This window comes from Caloenas nicobarica, chromosome 7 (assembly GCF_036013445.1).
Source record: "Caloenas nicobarica isolate bCalNic1 chromosome 7, bCalNic1.hap1, whole genome shotgun sequence".
NCBI lineage: Eukaryota > Metazoa > Chordata > Aves > Columbiformes > Columbidae > Caloenas > Caloenas nicobarica.
In genome coordinates this window covers 34,105,129-34,132,657 of record NC_088251.1, presented here as the reverse complement: position 1 = coordinate 34,132,657, position 27,529 = coordinate 34,105,129, and the positions used below count along the sequence as shown (strand labels likewise).

The following is a 27,529-nucleotide window of genomic DNA, read 5'->3' as shown; positions in this document are numbered from 1 at the left end:
ATGACGAATTTACGGCATGTAGTGAATTTGGTCTTCTTTTCAATACTTCTCTCCAGATCAGCCTTAATAAGATTATTTCGGTTCAAAAGTGGTAATTCTTTTTGAGTGCTCTTAAATGACTTTAAAGATGTTCTAAATGACCCGTTCAAAGATCAGTCTTTTTAAAGACTAAAATAGTCTCACCCCAAAATACCCATTTATAAACTTTGTTAAGCATATTCTTATTACTTCACTGTTCACAGGAATTATTGTACTAAACAAGATTAGCAGAGAACAGCATGTAATAATACTCATAGAAGTCTGACTTGTTTAGGTTTTTTGCTAATTAACACCATCCTCTAGCTTAAGCAGTGTATAGGGTAATGCTTATTCACTAGAAACAACTAAGTTTCACAGATGATGATGATAATTATCATCATTGTTAAACTGTCGGGATTTCTCTTCCCCACCTAGATCACTAAAAACCTGTTCCCTGTTCAGATAGTCTTTCTTATGTATGATACAGGAACTCCCCCGTAGGAAGACCTCATTTTCCCCTTGATGGTTGGTGTGGCATTCCCTGCGTCCTATTTGGTACATTTGAACAACGCAATTCGGGTGTATTTTGTTCAGTGCCTGATGTGTTAGTCAGCTCCCGGCTTTTGCTGGCAGAGCTTTGGCCTTGGATATAAAAAAGTCCAGTGAAGAAGAACTTCATTAGAAATCTGTGGTAACAAATTCTAGTAATAGGAATGGGGACCGCAATTCACAGTCACTGTAAACAGCTCTAAATGCAGGTTTTACTGCCAGCAGTGGTGCGTGCCTGCCCCGTCTGCCTTCTCCTACCACCATCCTTGTGCCAGTACCAGCATGTCTACTCTCTGGCCTGGTAGCAAGTTGAATACTGAACCAGCAAAAAACGAGCTTGGCAACCGAAAACCAAGGTCTTCAGCTGCTTCAGTTCACCGAACTTTGTCATCATGCTGCTGTGCGATCCCTAGTTTTGAAATGAGGACATGCAGGTGGAGGTTTGATGGTAGTCCACAGTTGGACTGAAGTTAACCTGAAGCCTCTGTGTGCCCCATGAAATTCACTTATGAAGATTAATGATGCTTTTTTATATATACACAGACTTGGGGTGTTTACTAGTCATAGCTTACGTGTATCACATGCTATTTAGTGCGGATGCCTCTAAATGAAACCCAGTGGTTTCAGTTAGAGTGAAGAAAAGGTCATGCTGTTCTGTACTGCAGACTGAGTTCAGGAGGAGCAGATGTTTCACAGCATGTAAGGGCCCTGCAGTAGCAGGGAGCTGATAAGACAGGCCCACATGGTCTACACTGTCTGTTAAGAAGTGCAAAAAAAAAAAAATTTCTGAAATTCTTTGCCAGTATGACCTAGGGGGAAATGTCTTCCTCATCTGAGGTCTCGTGGTCTGTCTGTCCTTGAGCATGGCAGCAAAATGCAGTAGGTAGAGAGCTTGTAAAAAGGTAGATTATTTATATCATCTCAAAGTATCTTTCTTCTCTTTCGAATGCTGTGACCTGCCTCTGATACCTCATACAGGGAATTCTATCAACGCTCTCAAACCCAAAACCACCTTGCTGGTTTTTTTCTGGATATTTGTGAAGTGAGGGGAAAAAGATCCCTTTAAGTCACCACTGAAGTCTTGACCCATGACGTTTAATTGCAGGCACTGCCTTTATTCCCAGCCGCAGCCTTATGTGCGTTTGCCGGGCTGTGCAGGGGCTGTGGAGAGAGCGCTTGAGGAGGGAAAGGTCCAGAGGCTCAGAGATTCCAAAGTCACAAGCAGTGACCTGTTCCCATATCCGTACCTGTCCAGTCTGCTGTCTCACAGAGTGACAGAGACTTTGTATATATCTAAATTGTCTTGATGGAAAACTGAAAATAACTGTATGTTCTCTGCGTAGGAAGTTGAATCGCTGTCATGGATGTGTTTAGAAGATGGATAAATAAGGGCCTTTTCAAACTTAAAAGTGGCAATTTGCTGGGTTCGTTAATAATGCACATTGCCAATAATTATGTCTCATGCATCATCAATCATTTCTCATATTCAGGACAGTTAAGTCTTAAAAATCTTATCCTTAGTAGCTGTCACAGTGTAATACTAGAAAACTACTGTCATACGTTCAGCATAGCTTACATGTAAATATATATGTAAGCATATATTATAAATTACTATTTATTCTGTACACTTATATGTAAATAAACATTTAGATATATATTTTTATATGTGCCTAGCTGTGTTACTAAGTACTTATTAGTAATGTCAGTAGTCTTACAACCTTGCAAGTGCATACAGTGTTGCAAAATGCTTATATACTGTTTCTAGTTTCACTATTCTAGTATGTGTGTGTCTGGGTTAAAGAGAAGCAAATACTAATTAGATGTGGCTTTTAGTATGCGATTTCTTTTTACATACAACAGGTCTCTGCCTTGTCTACTTCATGTTGTATTACACTTCTGGTATGCAAAAACTTGAGCACGAAATACTAAATCCCACAAAGAAAATTTATCGTTCTTTATGCTCTAAATAGTAAGGTGGGGTGGGTGTGGGCCACAGTGAGTGATTTAGAGATTTTTTCTTCATATATTTGCGTGGGATTGAGACTGGCAGAGGAACATGAGCTGACTGTTGCATGTGTTAGAAGTTCCAGAAATGTTAATCCCTTTTCCTGTGTGTAACCTGTAAGCTTGTTACCGAAAAAGGTCAATAAACATGACTGGTTATATTTGAAGAAGTAGAACAGATAGATCAAATGCCCACAGTCACAAAGCTGTTCGACTCCTTTCATATATATGTATGTATGTGTATGTATGTCATCTGATACAGTGTTATAATTCAGTGTCACCAATTTAACATTGCATCACAAAAATACGGGCTTGAAGTGTCTGTACCACAGCAAAATCAAAATTAGTATGTTGTATTATATGGATTTCTAACAATCGTAAATGTTCAGAGTTTCAAAAGACTGTTCATATTACTCAGTTCAACCTTTCGCAGTGACTGCAGAATCATCTTTTCAGTAATTCTGCTATTATCTGTGGTTTTGAACACATCTAATGAAGATGTTTCTGTCATTACACAGTTTATTCCATTCTAAACAGCACGCCTTGGGTGGTATAACTCAGGCGTCTGCTGGAATAAACCCTTGTATTTCAGATGGTGTGCTTTGGCCAGCACAGTTGCCTTAGCTTAGATGGTTTTTATTTGATTATTTATTTTATTAGTTCTTTGTATACTACTTTGGAATGAGATGACATTAAGAATATACATAAAACCTAGCAGTAAAATTGGTTTACTGGAATATACAGTGTTCTTGCGACCTGAAATTCTTAGGTGCCACTCCAGGAAGTGCAAACTATTCTTTGGTCTCAAAGACTGAAATGAAATATAGAAGTACTGAATAAAGACTGCGCAGTTATTAACTAGATTTCTTATTTACTCCTCTAATATTACCCGGCATTCAAGTGGTAGCTGTGTTTTTAATCTTTTCAATCATACTTTGCTTATGCCTCACTTCAGCTGAATTCCTGCAACTAGAAAACTGTTTAAATCCTCTGAAAGCAAGCTGTCTATACCTATCACACTGACTTTCATGCTAGGTGATCAGATTATGGGGGATAATAAAATACTTGAGATACACACCACTTGCCACAACTCTCTGCTTATGTTGCCACAGGGAGGACTCATCTCAACTTCTTACTGAAAGATGAAGGACATCCGTAAAGCAAATCTTTCATTCCCATTAATAAATTCTAGATTAGTTCAGTCTAAGGTAGTGTACGATGCCAGGATATGGTATCAAAAAGCATCCTCAGGAGGTCAGAGTTCAAGCATTTATTCCTTTTACTATGTGGCTTTCTTAGTGCTAAACAAAATTAGATGAACACAATAAAAATTAAAATCAAGCTATGCTGTCGAGCATAGAGGAAAAATCAAAAGGCATACACAGAAGAAAGTGAATTACCTCACATGACAAGAAAAAAATTATTTTTTTCCTGCTGAAAGATAACTGTTTTGTGTGGTTTCTTCTTTTCTTTCTTTTTTTTTTTTTTTTTCCCTTTTCCATTGGTAGTTTTTCGGAGTGTTGACCTGAGGGATGGAAGGTATGCCTGTACCTTGCTGCTTGCCTGGTGTCAGGACTTAAATGTAAATAGCAACTCTATTCTTTTTAAGGATTGTATAAGCTTCTTCCTTTGAATAGGGCAGTTAGGAGACTGTTAAAAAGTTGTCAGCTAATAACTGTCTGTTACAGGGATAGATTTGTTTTTCCTAATCAACAGCTGATAATTTTAACCTACAGAATTTAAAAGCATCAGTGGTATATTTCTCTGAAATGGAAATGGTAAATTTCTACTCTTAGAAAAGGAGGGGAATTTCAGATATGATGGACGATATAGTTTGTGTGTTTAGGAAACTGTGTAAGTTAATATATTGCAACATCGGAGGTCTAATCAAAGGCCCCTATTCCATCCCAGTGTGATTCCCAGACTCGCTTACTGAGTTCAAAGCAAGAACCCCAATGGTACAGGTACATTTTAGATCAGGTTCTCAAAGTTCAGTAGGTGCTTTGTAAGATGGAGTAGTGAAAAACTGAGTTCAGTTTTTTTGGAGTATTTTAAAAAAGATATAACATTTTTTAAAAAGTTCTGTCTTCCATTGTGTTCAAAATGCCTTGAGTTTTCCTCATAATTATAAAAATACCTGTGCTGTGAAAGGGGTTGATTAAATGTTAGGAGGATAGTAGGTAATGGGCTCTGCGATAACTACTTTCATATAAAACGAATGTATTTCATATCATTAGGTGTGGTATTTAGGAACTATAATATGGAGGGCATGTTTTAAAAATGGGATCAGAGTCAGTGATCAGTGAATTTATTGCATGCGCTATGGAAAAATATCCTATTGTGGTCCAGCAGTTGAGTAAAATTAAACACTCTTGGGAGAAACTTGTTTTAGTTTATAGAACATTTTGGATAGAAATACAAATTGTTCAACTGAAGGGGATTTAGACAGTAAATAACAAAGTGAAGAACTTGGTACAATAGTTTAAAAACAAATGCGGGATTGTGGTTCTGAAGAGTTAATATTTGGTGGGGGTTTTTTGTCAACATTTTTTTTCCCAAAAAAGCTTTTTCATATTTTTTGTGCTTTTATTTTTGTTTCACAACTGTTATTTGACTTACACACCATACTTTCATACTGTTTCAGCGTGGCGCCTTCATGTGTGAATAATGGCTTCCACTCTAAAGAGGTGTTTTTCTATGTACAATTAAGCATAACACAGAAGACGTGCATTTAAATATTCTTTAATATTTCAACAGTAGTGGACAGAGTACATAAACACTCTATTTTTGGAGGTGAATGTGACAGTGACATTTTAAAAATAATTTCCATGCATGATTATTAATAGGAGAAAGCAAATGACACTAATTCCTCTGAGTCTTTGGGTTCTGATTCATTTTGTATGTGTGCGTTGTGTGAGTGCAGTGTTCTGTCCTCTTGTATTTGTATGGGTCAAGTCCTTTTTGTGTTACCTGTGTTGTACTAAAATACATACGCTGCCTTGCAGTGCAAATTTAATTGTGCCGTAGCACAGAGGGTAATTCTGCTCAGGAGATATAAACCCCACCAAAAATGTCAACAGAATTTTTTTTCTCCTTCAAATGTCAGTCAGTTTTAATAGTCATAATGTGAATACTTACTGGAAATGAGGTAATTGTTTACCTTGCCACCTGAAAAGGTTTTCCCGAGTTGGTTGGACCTTGTAGGTCCTTGACACTCAGAAGAGAAACTCAATTCAAGCAGCTTTCTTTCTAGCCATACCTGGAGATGACCTACATCTGCAAGGGCTAACTTCCTTGGTAACATAAGATACAAGATCACTGATTCTGACTTTGAGTTCTCATGAGCTCTTGGTGCCTAGAATAATTTTGAACTTGTTTATGAAGCAGGAGACTTGGAGATTGCTGTGGACCATGTCTCCTGTTGTGTCTTCAATTTTATACCTCTTTCTCAAGGTAAAATATAATAGAATCACAGAGTCATTTGGGTTTGAAAAAACCCTTAAGATCATTGAGTCCAATGGTAAACCTGACACTGCCAAGACCACCACTTAGCTATGTCTCATCTCAAAGCACCACGTCTACCCGTATTTTAAACACCTCCAGGGATGGTGACTCAACCACTTCCCTGGGCAGCCTGTTCCAATGCCTGACAAGCCTTTCGGTGAAGAAACTTCTCCTAATATCCAATCTAAATGTCCCCTGGTACAACTTGAGGCTGTTTCTCCTTGGCCTGTCACTTACTACATGGGAGAAGAGACTGACACCCACCTTCTTAGAGCCTCCTTTCAGGTAGCCGTAGAGAGTGAGGAGGTCTCCCCGGAGCCTCCTTTTCTCCTGACACAGTCGTAGCCTGCTTGTAGATAAAACATGTATTTGAGATCCTTCTGGAAGTCTAGACTCTGCTGCCTTTGCAGAACAAGAAGATAGAAATGTATCCATATACTTATATATCAGCAGTGGACTTACTAGATCTCGTAAGGTGTACTATGGCTATACTTCCATTCCTAGGAAAACCCCAGCTATGATATATTAACCTGTTGTCATGGCTTCACCATGTTTTGACTGCCATGAGGGCAGACAGCCTTTAACACTCCTTTAGTTGTCCTACGTCACAGACTTCTCATGTTACAAGCCACTCAATCTCCATCTGATTTTATTATTAAATAAAGAAGTCCTTCATCTATCTACTCTTCATCTTTAGAAGGCCGAGAGTCATCTGGTTTGGTCTTGCCAGCAGTGAAAGCCTTACTACCTTTCACATTGCTTACGATTACAGCTCCCTCTAAGAGCTTTGGCAGCTAAACATAAACTTGAAATGTTATTCTAGAGTAACTCTGGAAGTTTCTTTGGTTTAAAAATGCCCCAGAACCACTTGGGATTCTGGGGTTTGTTTTCTCTGCACCACCAAAGTTTTTCATAGAAATATTGCCCTAATGATTGCTCATGCCTGAGGCTGGCATTTTCTCTCTCTCAATTGAGAACTTTGGATTCACATATTACTGGGTTAACTCTGAGAGCCCTCCTGGTTTTGTAGGCAACCCAAGTTCCTTCAGGTTGAGGTACAGAAATGGGGAGATACCCAGTGATGTCCTGAAGACTGTTTCGCAGGATTTGTGGGTGCCCTGGCGTCAATTTTTTAACCTTGAATATCAACAAATGACAGCTTTTTATTCACTCTAGGCATTCTGTATTTTTGTATATTAAGACAGACTTTTTAGGAAGGCTACTCATGTTTTCATATCTCCTCCAAGCAGTCCTGTGGCTCTTTTATTTGAGCACAGAAGATGTCTCTGGATGGCTGGCTGCCCAACAAAGAGTCTTCTCCTTTGTTGAGAGGTGATTGAACTTAAGTTCAAGCAATAGCTGTGGCAGTCTTGCAGAGGCTACCTGTAGCTGGAGTCCATAGGTCTGCCACAGAGAGCTTCATTCATTCATCTGGGCACTGTTTCCATCTCCATTTCAAAGCTGCCTTTGAAAGAGAGTTTTTCAGTCTTCATTCTAGTGGGATCTCTGGAGCCTTTTTCCAGTCTATTTACACCATACATAAGTTGCTCACGGTGTTCATACATACAGATAAACACTGAAGGTGGAAGTTTGGTTATTTACGACAAATTCTTTTTCTTGAGGTAAATTGTGTATATGTGCATTCAATAATCCATCACATCTGCTCTCCCTTGACATCCTGGAGGAGCTGTGGCATTCAAAGTTGAGAGGAAATGGAAGGGAGAACCATACCCTGCCTCTATGATTCCAGTATAAGCACAAGGGACAGGACGTGGGGACTGTTCTGCAGAGATGGCAGAGTACCAGATAGTCTTTTTTTCAGTACTTGAGAATGAGGACGATGAAATATAAGTAATCTGTGTTTTGCTTTTTATGCAGATGCTTCTTGGTGTGTGTGGTTTGTTTGGTTTGTGGGGGGTTTTTTCCCTTTGTCAAATAAATGAAACAGGGTTGTTTGTTGTTGTTTGTTGTTGTTTCCCCCACCCCCATTAAAAATGATAAACATTTTGAATTGAAAAAAATAATACATTTTTGATCAGTTCTAGGAGGTCATGTCTGTTACAGTCATTTTAAGGCATTCTTTAGGTGAGTGTTGCATACGTGTGGAGGTTTAGTTGTGGAGACTGTTGGTTTTTCATTATCAAGCTATTGTGATCACTGATGAAGTGATGTTAATCACTTAACACAAGTTCATTAAAAAGTGCCAGTAGAATGGCTCGTGTTTTCACCTGTTGTCACTGGCCGTCTGCAAAGTTGAAAACCTGTTGTCCTGCTGATTTTGTTATTAATATTAAAAATAACAGGCACAGAGTTGCTAATTGGAATAAGGTGATTAGTGAAGTTAACTTTTCTGTATTAGCTGATGCAGTGGGGACACAGAGATGCAGTAGCCTCTGAAAACTGGGCTGGGACAGCTGTTAAACTACAAAAAGGATTCATTAGTTGGTTTTGGTAGAAGAAGACAAAAGCAAGCAAAAATTATTAGAGGTCTGAGAAGACATGGCCTACAAAGAAAGACAAGTAGTATTGTTTATTAAAAACAAGAGAAATAGAGAAGACATGATGAGTTTTAAAATAAATACGCTTAATTTTAGGAAGAACACAGAACATGGTTTTGATGGCGTGAAATCTGTAGACTATTTTGGGGACTTTCATGCCTAGAAAAATAAAGCAGAATACAGCAAAGATGCACATTATTAGTGTATTTCTAGTCCACTTAATGCAGTATTTCAGAGCAATGCCTGAATCATTTAAGGGTGTATGAAGTAAAGTATTTTTGATGCCAGCGATCCATGGATAAGGACTCATATATCCACCAGCACCTGTTTTTAAGTAGTCATTTGGTTGGGAACTCAAATCACGTGCAGTCAGAAAAGGAGTCTTGGAGTTGAGGGTATTATGCAATCCGATACAGAGTAAATTAGCAAAAAAATAAGAACTATTTGATAACCTGATAATAGCCCAAGGGTATTTTTATACTTCATTGGCAGATTGTTATGTACATATTTTAGAATTACAGTTTAGTCTTGTATTTTAATTGTCTGTGTGTAAAAATGATAGTGACAAAAAGGAACTATCTTAAAAGTGTTGTGAAAGGGAGGCCACTGAGATCATATTTCTGTAATCAAGTGCAGGCTGTGGTTTAACACTACTCTACCAGTAGCATACGAGGTATAGGGTACATATTTTTGCAAAAAACTTTTTCATAATATGTGTTCCTTCAGACAAATGCTCTATGGTAATGAGTTTGGCCTCAGAAGAAGCTGTAAAAAGGCCTTAAGTGTATTGACTAAGGACGGAGTGCAGGATGAAGCCTGAGTAGATCACTGAGAAGCAATAGCCTGTCCTGTAGAAGACGGGACCTGCAGGCAGCAGCCACTGAAAATGCAGGTGGTAAGCAGGGAGTCTGTGCTTTACAATATTGCAAGTGAAGGTATATGAAGTACAGTGAAGTGGGGATGTAGGAGGCTTTGGAAAAGACAAGGTGGTTTTGACTATACCAATGGAAATCTTCAGTTCCTGGAAACTTCTTATATTCTCCTTCGCAGCATTTTTACAATGGATGTGAAGAGCTGGACATCAAATTTTATGTAAAATGTATGAAGTGATTGTTTACATAATCACAGAATGTTTGAAGTTGGAAGGGACCTCTGGGGATTGTCTGGTCCAACCCACCTGCTAAAGCAGGTTCACCTTGAGCAGATCACACAGGAATGTGTCCAGGCGGGTTGGAATGTCTCCAGAGAAGGAGACTCCACAGCCTCTCTGGGCAGCCTGTTCCAGGGCTCTGGCACCTCAAAGTAAAGAAATTTCTCCTCATATTCAGACAGAGCTTCCTGTGCCTCAGTCTGTGCCTGTTGCCCCTCATCCTGTCGATGAGCACTACTGAAAAGACTCTGGCCCCATCGTCTTGAAACATACCCTTGAGATAGGGCTCAAGATACCTGTTTAATGTAACCAAAAAAAAAAAAAGTTCTGAAATGTGTTTGTGGTTAAAAAAAAAAAAATCAAAAAGCACTACGTAAATAGGTACTTGCTCTCCCTAATTATTCCACTTCGTTGCTAATGAAAAATGTACCTCGTCTTTTTCCCAAACAATTTAAGAAATCTGTACTTCCCACTGACCTTTTCAGAAGGCAAGGTGTAATTCAAGTGATAATCTGAAGAGGAGGAAAAGGGTTTTAAATATCCGATTTTTCAACTTAAATGGCATCTACTTGTCTCACACTTGTGGGGATGTATTTTACAGAAGAAAATGAACTTTCCCACTACTGCTGAATTAACTGAAGTTTGTTATTTCTGAGAACTGACACATGAAGTAACTGTTCTGCTCTCTAGAGGGAAGCAGCTGAGCTCAAAGACAGTGAAGTTACTGTAATTAAGAGTGAATTCAGATGTCTCCAAAGGTCATGTGAGTTTCTCCATGTAACATCAGGGGTTAACACATTATTGTGGCATCTTTTCTAATATCTGAAGTATATGCTGGCAGGTTTTCTAATTCAGAAGTGTTGACTTCAGCTGAAGCCTTGTCCACATTAAAATATATTATATACTTCAAAATTGCCCTGAAATGATTCACACTTAAGATATTGGTAGTGTTGCTCTCATGTGGTATGAATTTATGAGGTTATACAGCACGTAATTGTAGAGGAAGGGATGCAAAGCATATTATATTAATACTTGTCTTTGAAACCAACACAATCACCTGAAAAAAGCTTCTGTTCCACAAGATATGTTGTTTCTACTGAATATTACAGAAATTGAGTTCTGTCCCTTCGCTTTCCATTTCTTCTGTGTCTTCAGTCTCCCTGTGATAGGAAATGAGTTGTTGCAAATGAGTTTGATCTGTACTTGTTCGAGGTCCTTCTGCGCATGATGGGTTTTCTGGCTGCATTCTCTTTTCACTCTGTTCTGTGTCCTGGGTTTCTTTTGCTTTGAATTGATGTGGAAGATCAAAGGAGGTATAGTGGTATCAGGTCAGCATGGAAAGTAAGGCCACGGAGCACCAGAAGAAAATCCCCTGGACATTCTGGGTAAAGCACAGGTTAATGTCAAGCTGAGTCAAAATTTACAACTTGTTTGATTCAATCAAACAAGGTAAACTGCCTTGGTAAATCCAGGTTACAATTGTGGAACTTTTTTATTTGGAGAATAAGCATCAATCTTTTGGGTTTTTTGTCTTCGTTCAGACTGAAAGCAGATTCTGAAATAGTAGGAGTCTGCTGAATAGTAGTTCCAACTTTGAGCCAGGTGATTCATCCCGATTCTTTGGGTAAAATTGCTGTTGAAGTCACTGGCAAGTTTTTACAACTGCTTTCTCGAACCCCCTTTTAAAACTTTCTTCTTCTTTGTTGTACTGTGTAAACAACCACAGCTTACATGCCCACCAAGTGCATTTTTATCACTGTGTTAAAAATTACAAATGTGTTGCCACTTAAAACTAACCATGTTATTACTATAATGCTTTAATATGCATAATTAATCAATGTGAGGCAATTTGCCAGAAAGAAAAATTACATGTGTTATCCTTTTTATGCTCACCGAGTTTTGTTTGTGTTTTCTTTTTTAAATAGTGATTCCGGAGTTTATTAGTCAAGTAAATATTGCATTGGAGAGCATAAGCAAGAAGACAGTGCATCTCTTTGATGATAACCAGTTTGTGGACATTTCTAAGAAGGTATATGATACAATTCACAACATCAGATGCTCAGTCATGATGATTCGGGTAAGTTTTTTATTTGTTCATTTAATTTTCACTTCTAAGATAGTTGAGGACGTCACAGGATTTTCAGGAGAATTTATAACCGTCTGTGTGAACAATGCCCCTAAGCTCATATTTAGATTGAACTGATCTGAGAAATTTGGATTACGATGAAAGACACATGATTATAACTTAAGAAGGCTAGAATTGCGTAGAGTACTAGATCGGAATGTTGCCAAAAAATGTAGTTTGTTCTTTAAAATATTTATTTATGTTTGATTGATAAAGATCTTCATTCTCTTCATTATCAATTTACGGCTGCAAACCCAAATCTGCTGTAGCACTTCAACCTTATTTAGTGGAATGTAGGAATGGAGAGTATTTCAGATGATCCTGATATCTTGTTGAAGTTTCGTCAGCTTCACATCAGAAGACTTAACAGCTCAATTTCTGTCAACCTTAGACAATCACAGTCAATGTACTTATTGTCATGTTTTTCTGAAGTTCAAGAAAATTCTTCAGCTTATTTTTAAAATTCGAAACAGAATTTTGTCACATGTAGAATTTCTTCTAAATTTCTTCAGGATGCAAATCCCATTTCATATAAAACAACAACTGAACTGCAGTATCTGCATGTTCAGCAATTTTGTTTATAAATAAAATGAAACATTAATAAAAATGTAGATACACTTTTTAAAAGCAAGTTAGTCTTTTCCATTGTTTTTTTCAGTTGAGAAGAAAGTAAAAACCAGTTTTATCTTTTTTAAGTATAAAAACATACTAGAGGCTAGCATGTGCAGCAGGTGGAGGGAGGTGATTCTGCCCCTCTGCTCTGGCGAGACCCCCTGCAGTGCTGCGTCCAGCTCTGGAGCCCACAGGACACACATGGACCTGCTGGAGAGGGGCCAGAGGAGCCACAGAAATGATCCGAGGCTGGAACAGCTCTGCTGGGAGGACAGGCTGAGAGAGCTGGGGTGTTCAGCCTGGAGAAGGCTCCAGGGAGACCTTATTGCAGCCTTTCAGTATTTAAAAGGGGCCTATAAGAAATATGGGGCCGGACTTTTTAAGAGGGTCTGTAGCAGTAGGGCAAGGGGTAATGGTTTTAAATTGTAAGATGGTAGATCTAGATTAGATATAAGGAAGAATTTTTTTACGCTGAGGGTGGTGAAACCCTGGCCCAGGTTGCCCAGAAAGGTGGTGGATGCCCCATCCCTGGAGACATCCCAGGCCAGGCTGGATGGGGCTCTGAGCAACTTGAGCTGGTGAAGATGTCCCTGCTCATGGCAGGGATTGGACTAGATGACCTTTAAAAGGTCCCTTCAAACCCAAACTATTCTATGATTCTAATATGGAAATATTAGTGAATCATAAAATATTGCAGTGTATAAGTTAAACAGTTTCAGTGGGAATGAAAATGTGCAAAATCTTTAAAATGGCTCATCCATATTGCAGTTGTCAATTATGAAATTGTTTATATACTGAAGAGAGATCTCGAAACATACAACGTCTTGCCCATAGCAGGAGAAGTTTACCTGGGTTGGATTTATCTGGCAAAACACACCAGATTGAGGCAAATCCTCTGTTAGATCTTCTGATCAGTTCCAGTTTCAGTGAATATGGGCTGAGAGTTTTGGTTAGGACATCTGGTTTTTTTCTAGATCAGTTAAACTTCATTTAATGCCTGCATTGTTCATACCACCTTCCCTTAGTGACTCAGGGACTCTTGTTTTTTTAAGATTACAAAGTTGCATCTGTCTTTTCTTCAGTAAGATTTGAGTCTTCAATATGTCCAGTATTCCAGGACTTGAACTCCAGGTGATTATGAGTGATTATTCCGTTATGAAGTTTTTCATTTGTGGGGAAATGTGCTGAGGAGTGGAACAAAACTTCAGTGAGTCTCTATGAAAAGTGGGCATTGTTCTGCAGGAAACTCAGTGTATTCTCTTACAGTCCTCTGTGATGTGTATGCTGACAGTCACTCAAAAAAGAAAAGGATATTATATGCCCTGTACATCTTTCTCAAGCATGAGGGGAAAATACTTCTATCCGAAGAGACTGTACATATGCATAATGCATAGGAAGTTCACTGTGTAAGTGCATAGTGCATCTGTAAAATCCTAAGTCATTGCACACCTAAATGGACAGTATTAATATGAAGTTTTCTGTCAGTGCTATCTTCCACTTCAGCTTTGCAAGTGCAGTTTGACAAAGCAAGAGAAGAAAGTGTCAGAAGTTACCTCGTTGGTTGTACCCGAATCTGTGGGTAGCAAAGAGCAGATACTCAGCTGCCTCCTCTGAACTGACCAAGTTAAGACCAGTGGGATTAGAGCTTTCTTCCACCTGTACTGAACTTTATCCTAAACAATGTATGTGTTTGCATTAGGGATCAGTGTGTCTTGAAGTGTGTTCAACTGTATTTGAATGTATTTAACAGCCCAGAAGTTGCAGAGTCCTGACTAAAGCTCAGGAGATTTTAAGGCGGGGGGAGGGGGAAGAAAAGAAAAAGAAAAAAAGTCATTAAAAAGGACATGTGTGCAGCTTTCTACTTAATGAATGCCTTTATTCAGACACTGGCATGAGAGGGGTTTTTTTTGAGGTTTGGTGAAATGATAGTCAGCTACTGCACCATCCTTTAGAGATACTGACTGCCAGCACAGAGAGAGTGCTGAGGAAACCCTGCCGTTTATTTTTGAAGTAAGGATGTACTTGCATTCTAAATTAGATACATTCCAGACAATGCCAGTTTCATTTCAACCTGCCTGTGAGAAGCTTTAGTAAATATAATGGTTATTCAGACATATGCTGTTACCACAGCAGCCAAGGTGAGGAAATAAAGATACTCTGTGGACAACTTACAGGGGCTTACTGATACAGTGCCAGAGAACAATGCTTCGCCGATTACAGACTGAATCAGGGAAAGAAAGTGTTGATCAAAATATAATAGAGAAATGTAAATTAGAGGGACACCGATTCACTGGGGACAATTTTTCAACATCAGAGTAAGAGCAGAAACTCTCCAGATCAGTTCCTTGGGGAGAATTTCAAACATGTAATTACACAGAGTGTTTTTAAAAATACTGTAAAATGCTGCCAAATACTGTTGTTAATGCAAATTATTAGATATGCTTTTCAGCGTCCAAGCTTAGCCATAGATACATAAAATAGTAATTCCAGTCCTGTAGGGATAATGTGAATAACACTTGAGAGCAACTAAATAGTGGAAGGTGTGCTGCACTCATGAGCTGTAATAGAAATGCTGCTGGAACTGCAGCATGTTCCCTTAGGATGCTTTTCATTGTTTCACTTGCAAGGATTAATTCATCAGTGATAGTTGTTGACTTGGAATCATCAGATATTTGATCCAGGGTGTATAGGTGCATGTGCTTATTAGTGTCCGCGTTCCTCATTCCTTTTTTTACTCTTGAAGCATCTGATTTTTGTTAAATCGTAGAGGCATTGGGAGCTTGATTTGGCACAGGAACATTTGGACATTATCTAGATAGTGTTTTAATCAGAATATTGCTGTTACAGAAGTAGATTAGGGTAGATAGTAGAATTAAAGACAAGAATTCTGCCATGTGAAATACGTGGAAAAGTCAAAAAGAAACAGGTTGACAGTTTTTGAGACAGTACATATTAAATATTGTGTAGTATTGAGACTGATGCTGGAAAAAGGGAGCTTCTTTATGAAAGTGTAGTTTGTTAGACAACATGAGCAGCTGGATTGAAGTAATAGCTAATAACATCCCATTGAGATATTAAACACTGTAGAAAGTGGTAATGGCTTCGAATGACTGATAACCAGTGATAGATGAAGCAGTAATAAAGTCATCCTGGCAGAAATACACCAAGAACAGTAGAAAAGAATTCACCAAGTCCGAGTTTCATGGAATTCTTTGTTTTTATTGGAGGATAAACAAGTAAGTTGCTATGAGTTTTCCAGAGAGGAAGAAGAGAGCAAAATGCTGGCAATACTCTATTCAACATGCTTTTGCTACTCTTACGTTCGTGGAAGCAGTGAATGAGGAACCTGCGTTCCCTAATTTTATGAGAGTTGCAAAATGTATATTGACATTGTAGTTCTTAGCTGGTACAGTTCATCATTTTGATGCATTTCTTAAAAATCCTTTCTGCTGAATGTGTATTCCGTGTGCTCTTCCTTTCAGAATTCTGGCACGGAGACTCTAGGTTCCCTTGGATTTTACAATGTTTACAGTGTTAGGCTTTTTGAATGTTTCTTTTGCAGATGGTGTGTTTATTACCGTTGAGCCATTCTCTGCACCATGCTGTACGTGATCTCTACCCCCGGTGTCCCCCGGGACCATTTTGGTTTTCTGTTGTACTAGATACTTTTCTTTCAGGTAGATCCTCACTACACCCCCATGCCATTCCTTATCTTCCCATTTCTTTATCTATTAGTCTTTTACTTTGGCTTTAAATTTCCTTTGCAAAATCAGACTCAGTTTAGCTACAGTATGACCCTTTTTAAAATGTTTTGGCTGCTACAGAATACCCTTGGGATAGGTTCCCTTTTTCTTCTTTTGTTGGTTGCAAATTCTGGGTAGTTTTTCATTCTGTTTTAAAGAAATGTAACAGTTCATCCATAACAGAGCTCATAAACTCTTCAGTACACTTGATTTCTCTCAGTAAGAGTCTTCGCTCTCTTGTATCCAGCAGAGTTACAGGAATTTTCAGAACAAGAACTTCTCAGAAAGGAAGATAGCAAGTCATGAAAACCTTCCTATGATCCTGCTTCTCTCTGAGCCAGTTAGTAAGTGTCTAGTTTGAATTTTACCTTTGCTTTTATTAATGTCAGAATTACCCTACACATACAGGATTTTCTACCTCTTTTTACTTCTGTAGTAGGAAGGAGTTAGATCCAGTCAGATGGAGCATACATGAATTGGACCTCTAAAAGCTAGAGAAAACAAAGGAAAGCAGGGAAGCGTTTGAGAAAAAAGACATTTGCTACAGTCTTATAATTGAAATATATATTGGGAGGTTTGTTAAATACCTTTTTCTTCATTTTTTCTATCCTTCACCAGTTGCACGAGAGGAAGAACTTCTGCAATGACAGTTAGCAAGCCAGCTGGACTCGCATCTCTCATTTTCTTGCCATTTCTGACTTAATTTGATCAGAGCTGACCTTTCCTTCCCTCAGCTCCTTGTCAGCTTCCCTGGCAGAAAGCAGGAACTTTCTTGTGTATTTTCACTTGTGTTCCCTTATGGACTAGGTTTCTGGTATAAACACAGTTAGGACCTGTTATGTTGTCATCTTTTTTAGCCACCAGAGGATCTTCTTCCCTTGTTATTTAGGAAAAAATACGCTCTATACTGGTTGTTACCAAGCAGATGTTTCCATGCCCCGTCTTTTTCAAAGGATGCTTTCATTGCTTATTTTGTCAGTCCTGTCATCCAAAGATTGATATATCTACATGCAGTGTGACTGAAAAAGGATATTATATCTAATGTCCTTTAAAAAATAACCTAGAAGAAATGCCTGCTGCCTGTTAAGGATGGTTGTTCACCTGTTCCTTATTCAGGTTTTTATCCCCAGTCACATAACAGGTATTACTGGGGAATGTTTGTGCTGCAGAAACCAAATAAGAGGTGAGTTAAAACTGTTTAATGCCGTGATCAAATATGCGTACTTGCAAGTAAGAGCTTCTAGCAGCTATTTATCCCTGCCATATTACTTGGCTTTGTAACATGTCAAGTCAGGATCATGCAACCTTGAGGTACCATTGTGGGGAAAACTTAACTCAAAGCACTATCCCACACAGGTTAGATTGGTATCTTAATTCATCTGCATGCATGTTTTCCAGAAAAACAGTCTATGTTCTATTTACCCCACAGTATACTTGGGAAGTCATATCATATTGTAGAAATACTTAGTTGTTTATATTTAAATCTATATTAGCATCCTAAACTTGGTCATTGTTATTATTATGACTCTACCTTGCAGATGTCTTATCAAAATGCTCTGTGCTGCAAGTTTCAGGACACAGTCTGCATACATATCAATTTAGCATGCTGACATTATTTAAAATGCTAACCTCCATTTAATACCAGGCCAGTTTGTGTTCCCAAATAAATAAAGCCAATTTCTGTTTTCTAGCAAACAACTACACATACCGTTTTGCTTGTATTTCATGTTTTTGTAACATATAACAGAATCTCAAGGGTCTGATTTTCTGCCAATTTCATTAGTTTAAGGCCTTTAATATCTTCAACAAATCAGATGACTATTCTGGTTCTCTGTGTAGTAGTGTTGCTGGGTTTGTTGCTTTACAGAGCAAAAAGCTGCTCAGCAATGTATCTGTAAATAAACCCAACTGTCTCGTTTTCCTCAGAAGTTACATCCTGTTTTCTTGAACATATGCACAGATTGTTAACCTGATAAATATCTTTAGAGTTTGGAGTTGTCACAATTGCCATAGCAAGTATCGGTTCTTACGAGTGCAAGTGTTTCCACCACCACCAAAAAACTCAAAAACAACAGCAAAAAAACCCCTAAACTTTGCTATAGAAATACAGATGAATTTCCTGATTTTTTTTTTTTAAACCGATGGTGTGTTCATATCTCAGGTAGAGTGAGGGAGACAGAAGAGGAAAAAGTGGACAGTAACCCTTTTAATCTCAGACATGGGAGTGGAAGCCCAAGCACAGATATATAATTATATCACCTGAGGAGGGATGGCCCTTCTCCCACATTTGAGGTCCCTCATACTTAAACCATTGAATTAGAGTCAGCAGGGTAGTTGAAGAATGATAGATGTCTTTTTTTTTTCTTTTTTTTCTTTTTTTTTTTTTTCAAACAAAAGAGAAACTATCTGGCTTTTCTGGCTTTTGTGCTTCTACATTCCTGCACTTCCAGACTAACAATTCTAACTTTTCAGTTCATTGTATGTCCTTCTGACTGCTGCCCCTGCTCCTGTGATCCAGCCCTTCGCTCAGTTTTTACAGGGAGATTTCTGATTTTAGATTCTGTGTTCTTTTTACCTATAAAATAAAGTGGGTTGGAAAATAAGTGCCCCCTTCATCCTCACATGTGCAATTCCAAAATTGTCCTTTTACATCCATGTATTATGTTATTTCTGTATATAGAAATATGTCCTGTAGTATAGGAGTGTCAAAAGCAGCTGTCCTCTTCTGAGCAAGAATTATGTAGAGTTTTCATACTGTTTTATGTATATGTTGAAGAAGTAGACTCTTTCTCTCTAATTGCACGTGTAAATATATGAGAAAGCACTTGATGTTGCATACAGGTCTGATGGTGAAAATTTTCCTTCATCTCTGAAGCAGCAGCTCACGTGTGCCATCCAGGTGACTCTAGATATGAGTAAATGGCAGTAAGTGCTTAGAAGGAGTGTCAGTAACTCATCACTTGGATAGCACCACATTAAAGCACGTAGTTACTGTGCGTTAACATTTATTACTTTTTTTTTGATTTGAAATTCTTTTAAACTATTCAGTATCGCTCTTTTTGTCCAAAATATTGTGGTTAACTGAGCCTTCTTTCTAAACCAAAAAATACTGCAGTCTCTTTTGAACCAGAACAGAAGGAAGGGACTTCAGGAGATCATCTGGTCCAACCTCCTGTTGAAAGCAGAGTGTTATCCAGGCCTTGGTGAAGCCAAGTCTGACTTTGTGTCTCTTTTTTTCTTTTTTATATTAGTGTTAAGACAGTAATAGACAACAGTTGGGGCACACAAAGCAATAGTATGTGCTAAATCTTATTTATAAAAGCAAGCTTCTTGCTACATTGCATGCAACTACTAGATTATAATACTTTTACCATTGTTTGCTGTGTTGATGCCTGCTTGTTTACATTCAGCATGTGACTTTATGACCCATCTTCTCTTTTTTATTCATTTTACAGTTAAAAAATGTAATTTTCTTAAATCTCCCTTAGGTTTCCAGTTTCTAAATTGTCAGCTAATGGGAAAGGTGTTGTTTTTTAAAAAAGAAATTAAAAAAAAAAAAAAGACTTTATGGGTAATATATAGACAAAAATAGTGAATTATGTGAGAAACACTGATACAGGGACCAGTGGTGAAAGGGTCAGCTGCATACTGTATCCGTTACAGTATAAATGTGCAACTATCCGTCCTGGCAAATCTGCGTGGTCTTCTGCCCAAGCTGTACAGCCTTAGGCATCATGCAAGGCTGTGAATTAAGAACTTTTCAGCAGCAAATTGCTACATGGCTTATCATCAAAGTCTTTTAGTGCTAGGATTACTGATTCAGACAGAGACACCAATATGCTTTGGACAGAAATGGATGACATGAACAGTTTTGACTTACATAGTACTTTAAATTTCAGTTTTTCTCAGCTTAGGGATAAAATTATATTGCAACTGTGTCACATATGATTATGTTTTTAATTGTTCATGAAATTACCCCTCTCTTTCAGGAAGACAGAACTTTCCCGAAAGATTTGGTAGCTCTAGTTTAGTGACTCATTAGAAACTTAAGCACAAAGCAGCATTTCTTCTGGAACACTAAAATCTTTGCCAAGGGTTTGGTTTTTTTTTTTTTCTTCTGGCAAGGAAGTGTGATGTGTGTTCCTTCCTTGCCATTTGGTGCTGCCTGTCCAATATAAATTGTATTCCCAGAGAAATTGAATGAATATTATTCTGTTAAAAGGGAAGGACTGAATTTCTGGAACTAAAACTGGGAGACACAGCAAAAGCATTACAAATCACAGATACTCTATTAAAATATGCATCCTGCCACATGGTTCACTGGAGTATGAGAAATGCAAGCCTGGAAATGGAGGCTGCAGTCTCTCAATAGTCTTAATAGCTCAGGCTATGGTTCTGAATCTGAAATCAGCCCTGTCAGTGCTAGTGCCAGTTCCGGCTCACAGATCTTCATTGCTCAGTGTAAATCTGGCCATAGATCCTTTTTACTAATCATAATCATCTGTACAGCCTGTGGCCTAGTTGAAATTCTCAATTGCCATTATTTTCGCTGTGGAATCATTTAACTGGTAGGATGGACTCTTTTTAGCATGATGCAGAAAAGCAGTGAGGTACATTACAAATGTATTCAATATGTAATCAGATTTCAAAAATGTAATAGTAATTCTCTGCGTGCTAGATTGTGGTCTCAGTTTTGCTGGCACAAATATGGAGTGGCAGTGCTGTGGTCTGTGTCGTTTTGTGCTTTACAGTTGTGTAACGGTGGAGGATCTGGTCCTGTTGTCATGCATGTCCTTGCTGGTGCAGCAATGTGACAGTGAAAACGTTTGCGATAAATTATTTATTTAGCCCTGAGTAGCTATTTTGGTTTACATTTTTATAACTCCTTAGTATTCCATAGGTGTACTTGAGTTTAGATTTTGCTGTTAATGATACCTTCCTGTCTTGTTTGTTTTATTTTTGTTTAAATGGTGGCTTGCAAACTTGAATCACACTAGCTTATTTTCTTGAAAGTGCTCATAGAGTTGGAATGCAGAGTCGATGAAGGCAGATGGGCACACCAGGTAAGGAGGAGTAGTAGTAACAAGGAAACTAACTCAGAAAAAAACAGAGACCTTGAAAGAAAATTCATTGGAGAATTAAAAAAAAAATCCTCCACTGAGCTACTCAGCTTCATAACTGGAAGATGGTATTTTTAAGTACTGCTTACCTGAAAAGATTCTGTTGAGGCTGACAATCCAGTTGCTGCCTAATTACCTGAGAACCTCTGGGAGCCGCTGCCGGTTCTTAGAAAGAGAGAAAAGAGACCCTTTGTTATATTCAGTGTTAACAAAGTAAGTGTATATTGATACTGCAGTGAAGTGTGTTGCAGCTGGGGAGTACTGTGCATCTAGTGCATGGGTTGTGTTGAAATTGCAGCTTTAGAGCACCATTTCTTCAGCATAACTTAGCTAGTAGTTTTTGAGGCCTTCTTGCTGCTCACTGTACCAAGTACTTTAGTTACTAGGAAATTTGAGCAGTATCTGGCATAAAATTAGTTTGCTACTAAAAGGGCATTGTTACCCTGCTCTCCATGAAGTAGCCTGCATAAAGTAATTATAGAAAATACAAGAAAACACAATTATTCAGCAAGTTGGACAGAATTCTCTCTGAAAATACAATATTTCCTTTTTCCTAGACAAGGTCAAGCATGAAATGGTGCATGAGAAACGATTATATGTGCCAATTTGATTAGCCTGTGGAATATACTGAAATTTGTTACAATGCTAAATTCACCTGCAAAAATAGTAACAACTTCCGTGTTACGATACCGCAAAGCATATCCATGTGGAGTACTGAGAATAAAGCTGGTAGCTATCTAGAGTGAGGTGGTGGCAGCTTGGAGATGCACACGGGTATGGTTACATGTCCCTGAGAATGACTGTTTGACAGATGACCACCTTAGTTAGCTCTCTTGCACCCACAGCAGCTGGTGGCCCCATTCCAGTAATGGCACGTCCCCTCACTGCAGCATCATCGCGTTTGCTCTGTTGGGATCACAGCCAGTGCAGGTGGGGGAATATCATCATTCTTTTAGGGGCCTGGAATTAACTGGCTGACTCTGTGTAGTCTTGCAGTGAGGGCCACATTCTTGACAACACTAGTTGGTGTCAGAGCCAACTAGATAACTGACATCCATTGTTCTTCTACCTTTATTTGTTGCATTAATCGTACCACTGCCTGCCTCTTACCTTCTTCATAATTGGTGTGTCATTTTTCATTGGGGAAATCAGATAAGCAGATGTCAGACAACTCTATATTATTTTTATTTGTTCCTGATATGCTATCAGAATGAGAGTTCGGTCCCTTTTGCCTTAGTGAGAAACCAGGCTGGCATCCCACCTGAACATGGCACGCTATGCTATGTCTGCGAGTTCCGCTGACTCCACAAGTTGTTCTGTCAAATACACTCTGACCATGTTCGTGAGTTTGTGGAAGCTGGATTCCAAATGTGTAAAAAAACCCAAATACGAGGCTTATTTAATATTCAGCAAATAAAGAAGAGAACTGGATAATTGTTTGCTGTTTCACTGAGGAAGAGCTAGCCCCGACAAGCAGAGGTAAATTTGTAGCACACAGTTACATGCTTAAAGTGATGTGAGATCTCACCAGTGCCCTGGACCTGCATAAGTGCAAAGCTCAGTCTGACTGGTCAGTGGCCAACAAATAAAACAAGCGTGTCACCTCAGTAAGCGAAGGCAAAAGTAGAACTGAGTCGGATTTCAAGCAGAGCAGCACCAGCGCAAATTGTGGCTTCATTTGCCAGTGTTGGGGTTTGTGGACTAATGGTTTACTGAAACAGAGCCAGTCCCCAGCAGAGATGAAGACTAAAATTGTGTCTGCCTAAACTTAGGCTTCCCTTTCCGCTTTACTGTTGCATTCCATTAATACAGCCTTAAGCCTTGCATCTTGCAGCTTCTACCATCTAAGGCTCGACTGCTTGATTTGCTCTTGCTGTTTGTAGGAAACTCACAGATCGGAAAGCAGATGACTCACCCTAGTTGCCTTTTAACTGCAGAAAGGATGTGCATGAAGGGAGTTATTTTTTCCTGAATGAAAATATTATCCTGACTGATAGTGTTGCTGCTGTATTGTTAGTTTTGTTTGGGTTTTTTTGGTATATGAAGTTGCACCATGCATTTGTAAAACATACTAGCTTTATAATTCATAGGGCTGCTTTACCCTTATAATATGATCACGTTTCTCTAGTGGTGGAGTTAAATACAGATGAAATTTTAGGCTGCTTTTAGTTCATGAATAAAAACATTCATTTTCTCCTGATATTTTTCTCTTCCAGAAAATACAGTAGCAAGTATTATCTGTAGCCTGGATATTTAGAGATGGAATGATTCACTCTTACATAGTCTGTAGAATTGCCACATAACTCAGAGGTCGGGCAGGCAGCTTTTACCAGGAATAATTGGCTTCTAGGCCGTGATACATCTCTGCTCCTTTTTTCTTTATTCTTGGATATGTTGATGAGCTCAGAGATTTATCTACCGCCTAAGCAAAAAAAACACCAAACAAACAAGTGGAGAACATTATTAATTGCAAAAAAATACCATCCTCCACAAAGAGAAAGTAAAAAAGCAGTTGAAATCCGTATCAGGGACCATCCAATGCCCAACATGAATAGCTTACCATGAAAACACAGGATAGTATTCTTTGAACAGTCAAGGTGCTGCACACAGGCATAGCTATGCATTGTCCTGCCTCACGTCATGTTTTTGTTTGTATCCCCTTTATTTCTTTTCCTTCCCCTCCTTTTTTTCATTCCTTTTCCATTTTCTCTGCTGTTACATTGCAGTTTGTCTCATGTTGTTTGTATGCAGATTTGCTTCTCATGCCTGATACTAAGGTAGTGTAAGAGTTGTCTTTTGTAACGCATGAAAACTGGAACTCTCACAGGGTGCCATTGTCTTTGGAAAAGGGTAACTAATGCATGAATTATGATTTTTATCTTGGCTAAAATAAATACTGTACTCACGTATGAAATTTAAAGATACGAAACTATGTGTGGAAATCGTATAATACAGTAGTCCGATTCAATAATTCTTGTTAGAACTAAGGACATAGACATTAAAACTGCCTTGACATAGGGATGTAGATTAGAAGATGGATGTTTAAATACCATGTTTAAGGCCCAGAGACCCATGTTCACATGCCCTGAAGTCTACTTCAGTCTTTGTACTTAGTATCTACACACCAGGGAAGTCATTTGAGCTAGACAAGAAGAAAAAAGTGGCACCATGAGTTTAGTCCACCTCAGCCTCATCTCCAGAGTTAAATTCACGACTCTGCCATGCCTTCCCGTATCAAGTGAACCAAGGGAAGTGCTGGACAAACCAGGACAGGATCCAGAACAGGCCGAGAATGCAATTTAAAACAGTTGGAATTTTAGTGAAAATACTGTCATCCTCATGATTAGTAGTTTCCATTCTCTCCTGGGCCAGATGACTTTGCTAAAGGCTTCAAAGAGTAAAGGCAGTTCTGTAGCCTAGTACTATGTTAAAATCTGGAAACTGTGGCAATTACTTTGCTTGAAGGTCTGACTCTTTATTACTTTGTATGAGGGAGAAATAGGAGTTTGTTGATAAGGTATTAAAAAAGGGAAACTGATAAAGGCCATTGCAGCATTGTGAGCAGACATCGTTTACCCATCTCAGCCTCTATCCAGTCTCCATGTGGTCCCCTGGCATGGCAGTTCATTGAGCATTCATGACTAGTAATTTCCTGTCTTGTAACATTTTGAAGCTGTCTTTTACCCTTTTCCTCCCTAGTTGGAATTGGATTTCTTATTTGTGAGAGTAAGCTTCCTCCCTCTTTTCTTTTAAATCTCGAATTTTCAAGTCTCTCAGACTCGTCCAGGTGTTTGCACCTGATTTAGTTCCCTTCTCTGTTTCTCATGTTGCCTCTATCTGTATTAGAATACTCTACTAGAAAGCTGTGAATGGTTTAAAAACAAGCACTTAAAAATTAGTAAATAGCACTGTTGAGGTTCTCTGAAAACTTAATGCACTATATCTGAATAATGCGTCATTATACGATTCCTAGTGTATATTTAGCAAGTAGGGGTGTTTTTTGATGCTTACTAATTAACAATAGTAAATCTTCCTGCACTGCATCAAATAAGTACTCCTTAATATCCATACTGCTTGCATATATATTCGTACTAACATATTAGTATTTCCATTTTTAAAAAAAGAGACAAAACCACACAAAAGTTTAAACCAAATCAATGAGTAGCTATGTTTTTTGTTTAGGATAAGAGAAAATTTTAGTTTGGATGATTGAAATGGCTCTGACTAGTTCACTGGGTGTCTGATCAACTTAGAAATTAAGGCAAATAAATTTATATAAATGAATTAGAGTATCATTTATGTGATCACTGTTTTCAAAGTTGATTTTCCTGTATGAATCAAGGATCTCTGACTCATTATATGCAAGATCTATTCTATTTTTCAAGTTTGGTTTCTATATTACAGTAAATATTGCAAGTCCCATTCTAAACTTCCAAGGAATAATAACTCCTACTATATTTTAACAGTAGTGTTCTGCTTGAGTGAAGAATTTCACACAATGACTGTTGGAAGGTTTTTCATCTATTTCTCAGGATTTACACTATCTGATCAGAATTAAAGTGTCATTCCTTTATATGTCGATTTGTATTTAAATTTATCATTCTCATAAAGACCTTACTTGTGCTCTAACAGCAGGTATTCCATAGTGCAATCTGTGCATGACAAGGTATCTTTGATTTTAAAGAAATAGTTTAGTAGCAGTGTTTACAAACTTGAAGGTTTTCTAGCATTTGCTTCGCTTTCCTTCATGTCCAGTTCCAGCTGAGTAGTTCAAGCACAGTGGTGCTCTATCGGTACTGTTTCCTGTGCAGATCGGGATTAACTTCAAATAATTCCCAATGTTCATTTGTCTGACCTGTTCTTGGAAACATCCACAGCTGGAAACTCCCCAGTGTCTTCAAGCAATCTATTCCACTCACACGTTTCCTTTCAGCAGCTTAAAGGCTGTCTCCTCCTCCTTGTTTTCTGGATACTTAAGGAGTATTTCTTTCCATATCATGCTCATCCTTGTTGCGGTCCTTTTCTTCAGCTGGTTTATCTCCATTTGGAAGTGCAGTGCCCAGCAGCTGATACAGGACTTCCAGTGGAGGCCTCAGCTCTGAGCTGAGTTGGCAGCTTATTTCTTATGGCTTGCTGACCCTGCTCCTGCAGATCACTTAAAACAATCTGGTTGCCTTTATTTTTAAGAATTTGACATTGCTGCTTCCTGTTCAGCCTTTGATCCACTGTAATTCTTAATGCTTTTCTGTAGAGCTCCTGCGTAGCCACTTAGTTCACATCTCTTGTATAATGGATTTTTCCTGCCTAAATTCAGTACTTTGCATTTGTTCCTACTGTGCTACCTCATTCTCAGTCCATTTGTCAAGATTCTGTTACTTTTTTTTTTGGCTTTACAATCACAGTCTCTCAATAATTTGGTATCATTACAGATTTAGTAAGCCCACTCTGCTTTATCGTACAAAGTTTTCATGAAAATATTGGGCTTAGTGCAGATGCCTCTTGAATTCTACTTGATAAATCCTTTCATTTTGTTGGACAGATTTTGATAACTATTTTGGAGTATATTTTTTAACCAATTATGTACAAACACCATCAGAGGTTCATCTAGAACCTGTTTCTCTACCTTACTTAAAAGGAGACCATGTGAAAGCGTACAAAAACTGCTGCTGCTCTGCCCACGAAAGGGCATTATCTCATCCAAGAAGTAAGTTTGATTGTTTTACCATGATGTATTCTTGATAAATCCATGTCTCTTGTTACTCAGCTTGTTTGCTTTCAAGTTTTCCTTTCTTTTAGCAGCACATTGTGTTCTCTCTATATAAAGATTGGCGCTGATGAAGAGACTGCTCTGTATGGCTTTTGCCATTTCATAGAAGCATAAGTTCTGCTTCATGTTGTATTCTGTTTTACTTAAAATACAGGTTCACCCAGTTCACAGGACAGACATCAGTTGTTCTACTGCCTTATATTTTGTGAGTTGCAAATTAATACAAATGAACAAACTACTATTCATGTCAGAGACTGAAGACTTTGAAGTGTGCTTAGTTTATTCATGGAAGGTGTATAGCTTTATCCTTGCTGACCCGCAGCTCTTGTTTGTGGAGAAGACAACACACCAGGGCCCTATTCCCACCAAAGCTTTTGGGGGCCAGTAATTTAGGATGAAAGACCTCAGTGAAGTTGGTGGAATTATGCACATGCTACAA

General features: G+C 38.4%; 1 protein-coding gene across 4 annotated transcripts in view; it reads left to right on the top strand.

The window, feature by feature from the left end:
- The window catches only part of CTNNA3 (catenin alpha 3), a 499,026-nt gene that overhangs the window by 394,542 nt on the left and 76,955 nt on the right, over positions 1 to 27,529 (top strand). For all 4 annotated transcript variants that reach the window (XM_065638800.1, XM_065638799.1, XM_065638802.1 and 1 more), the window contains one exon: positions 11,649 to 11,800. In XM_065638800.1, coding sequence (XP_065494872.1) covers positions 11,649 to 11,800 — 152 coding nt within the window. The remainder of the gene's footprint in view (positions 1 to 11,648; positions 11,801 to 27,529) is intronic.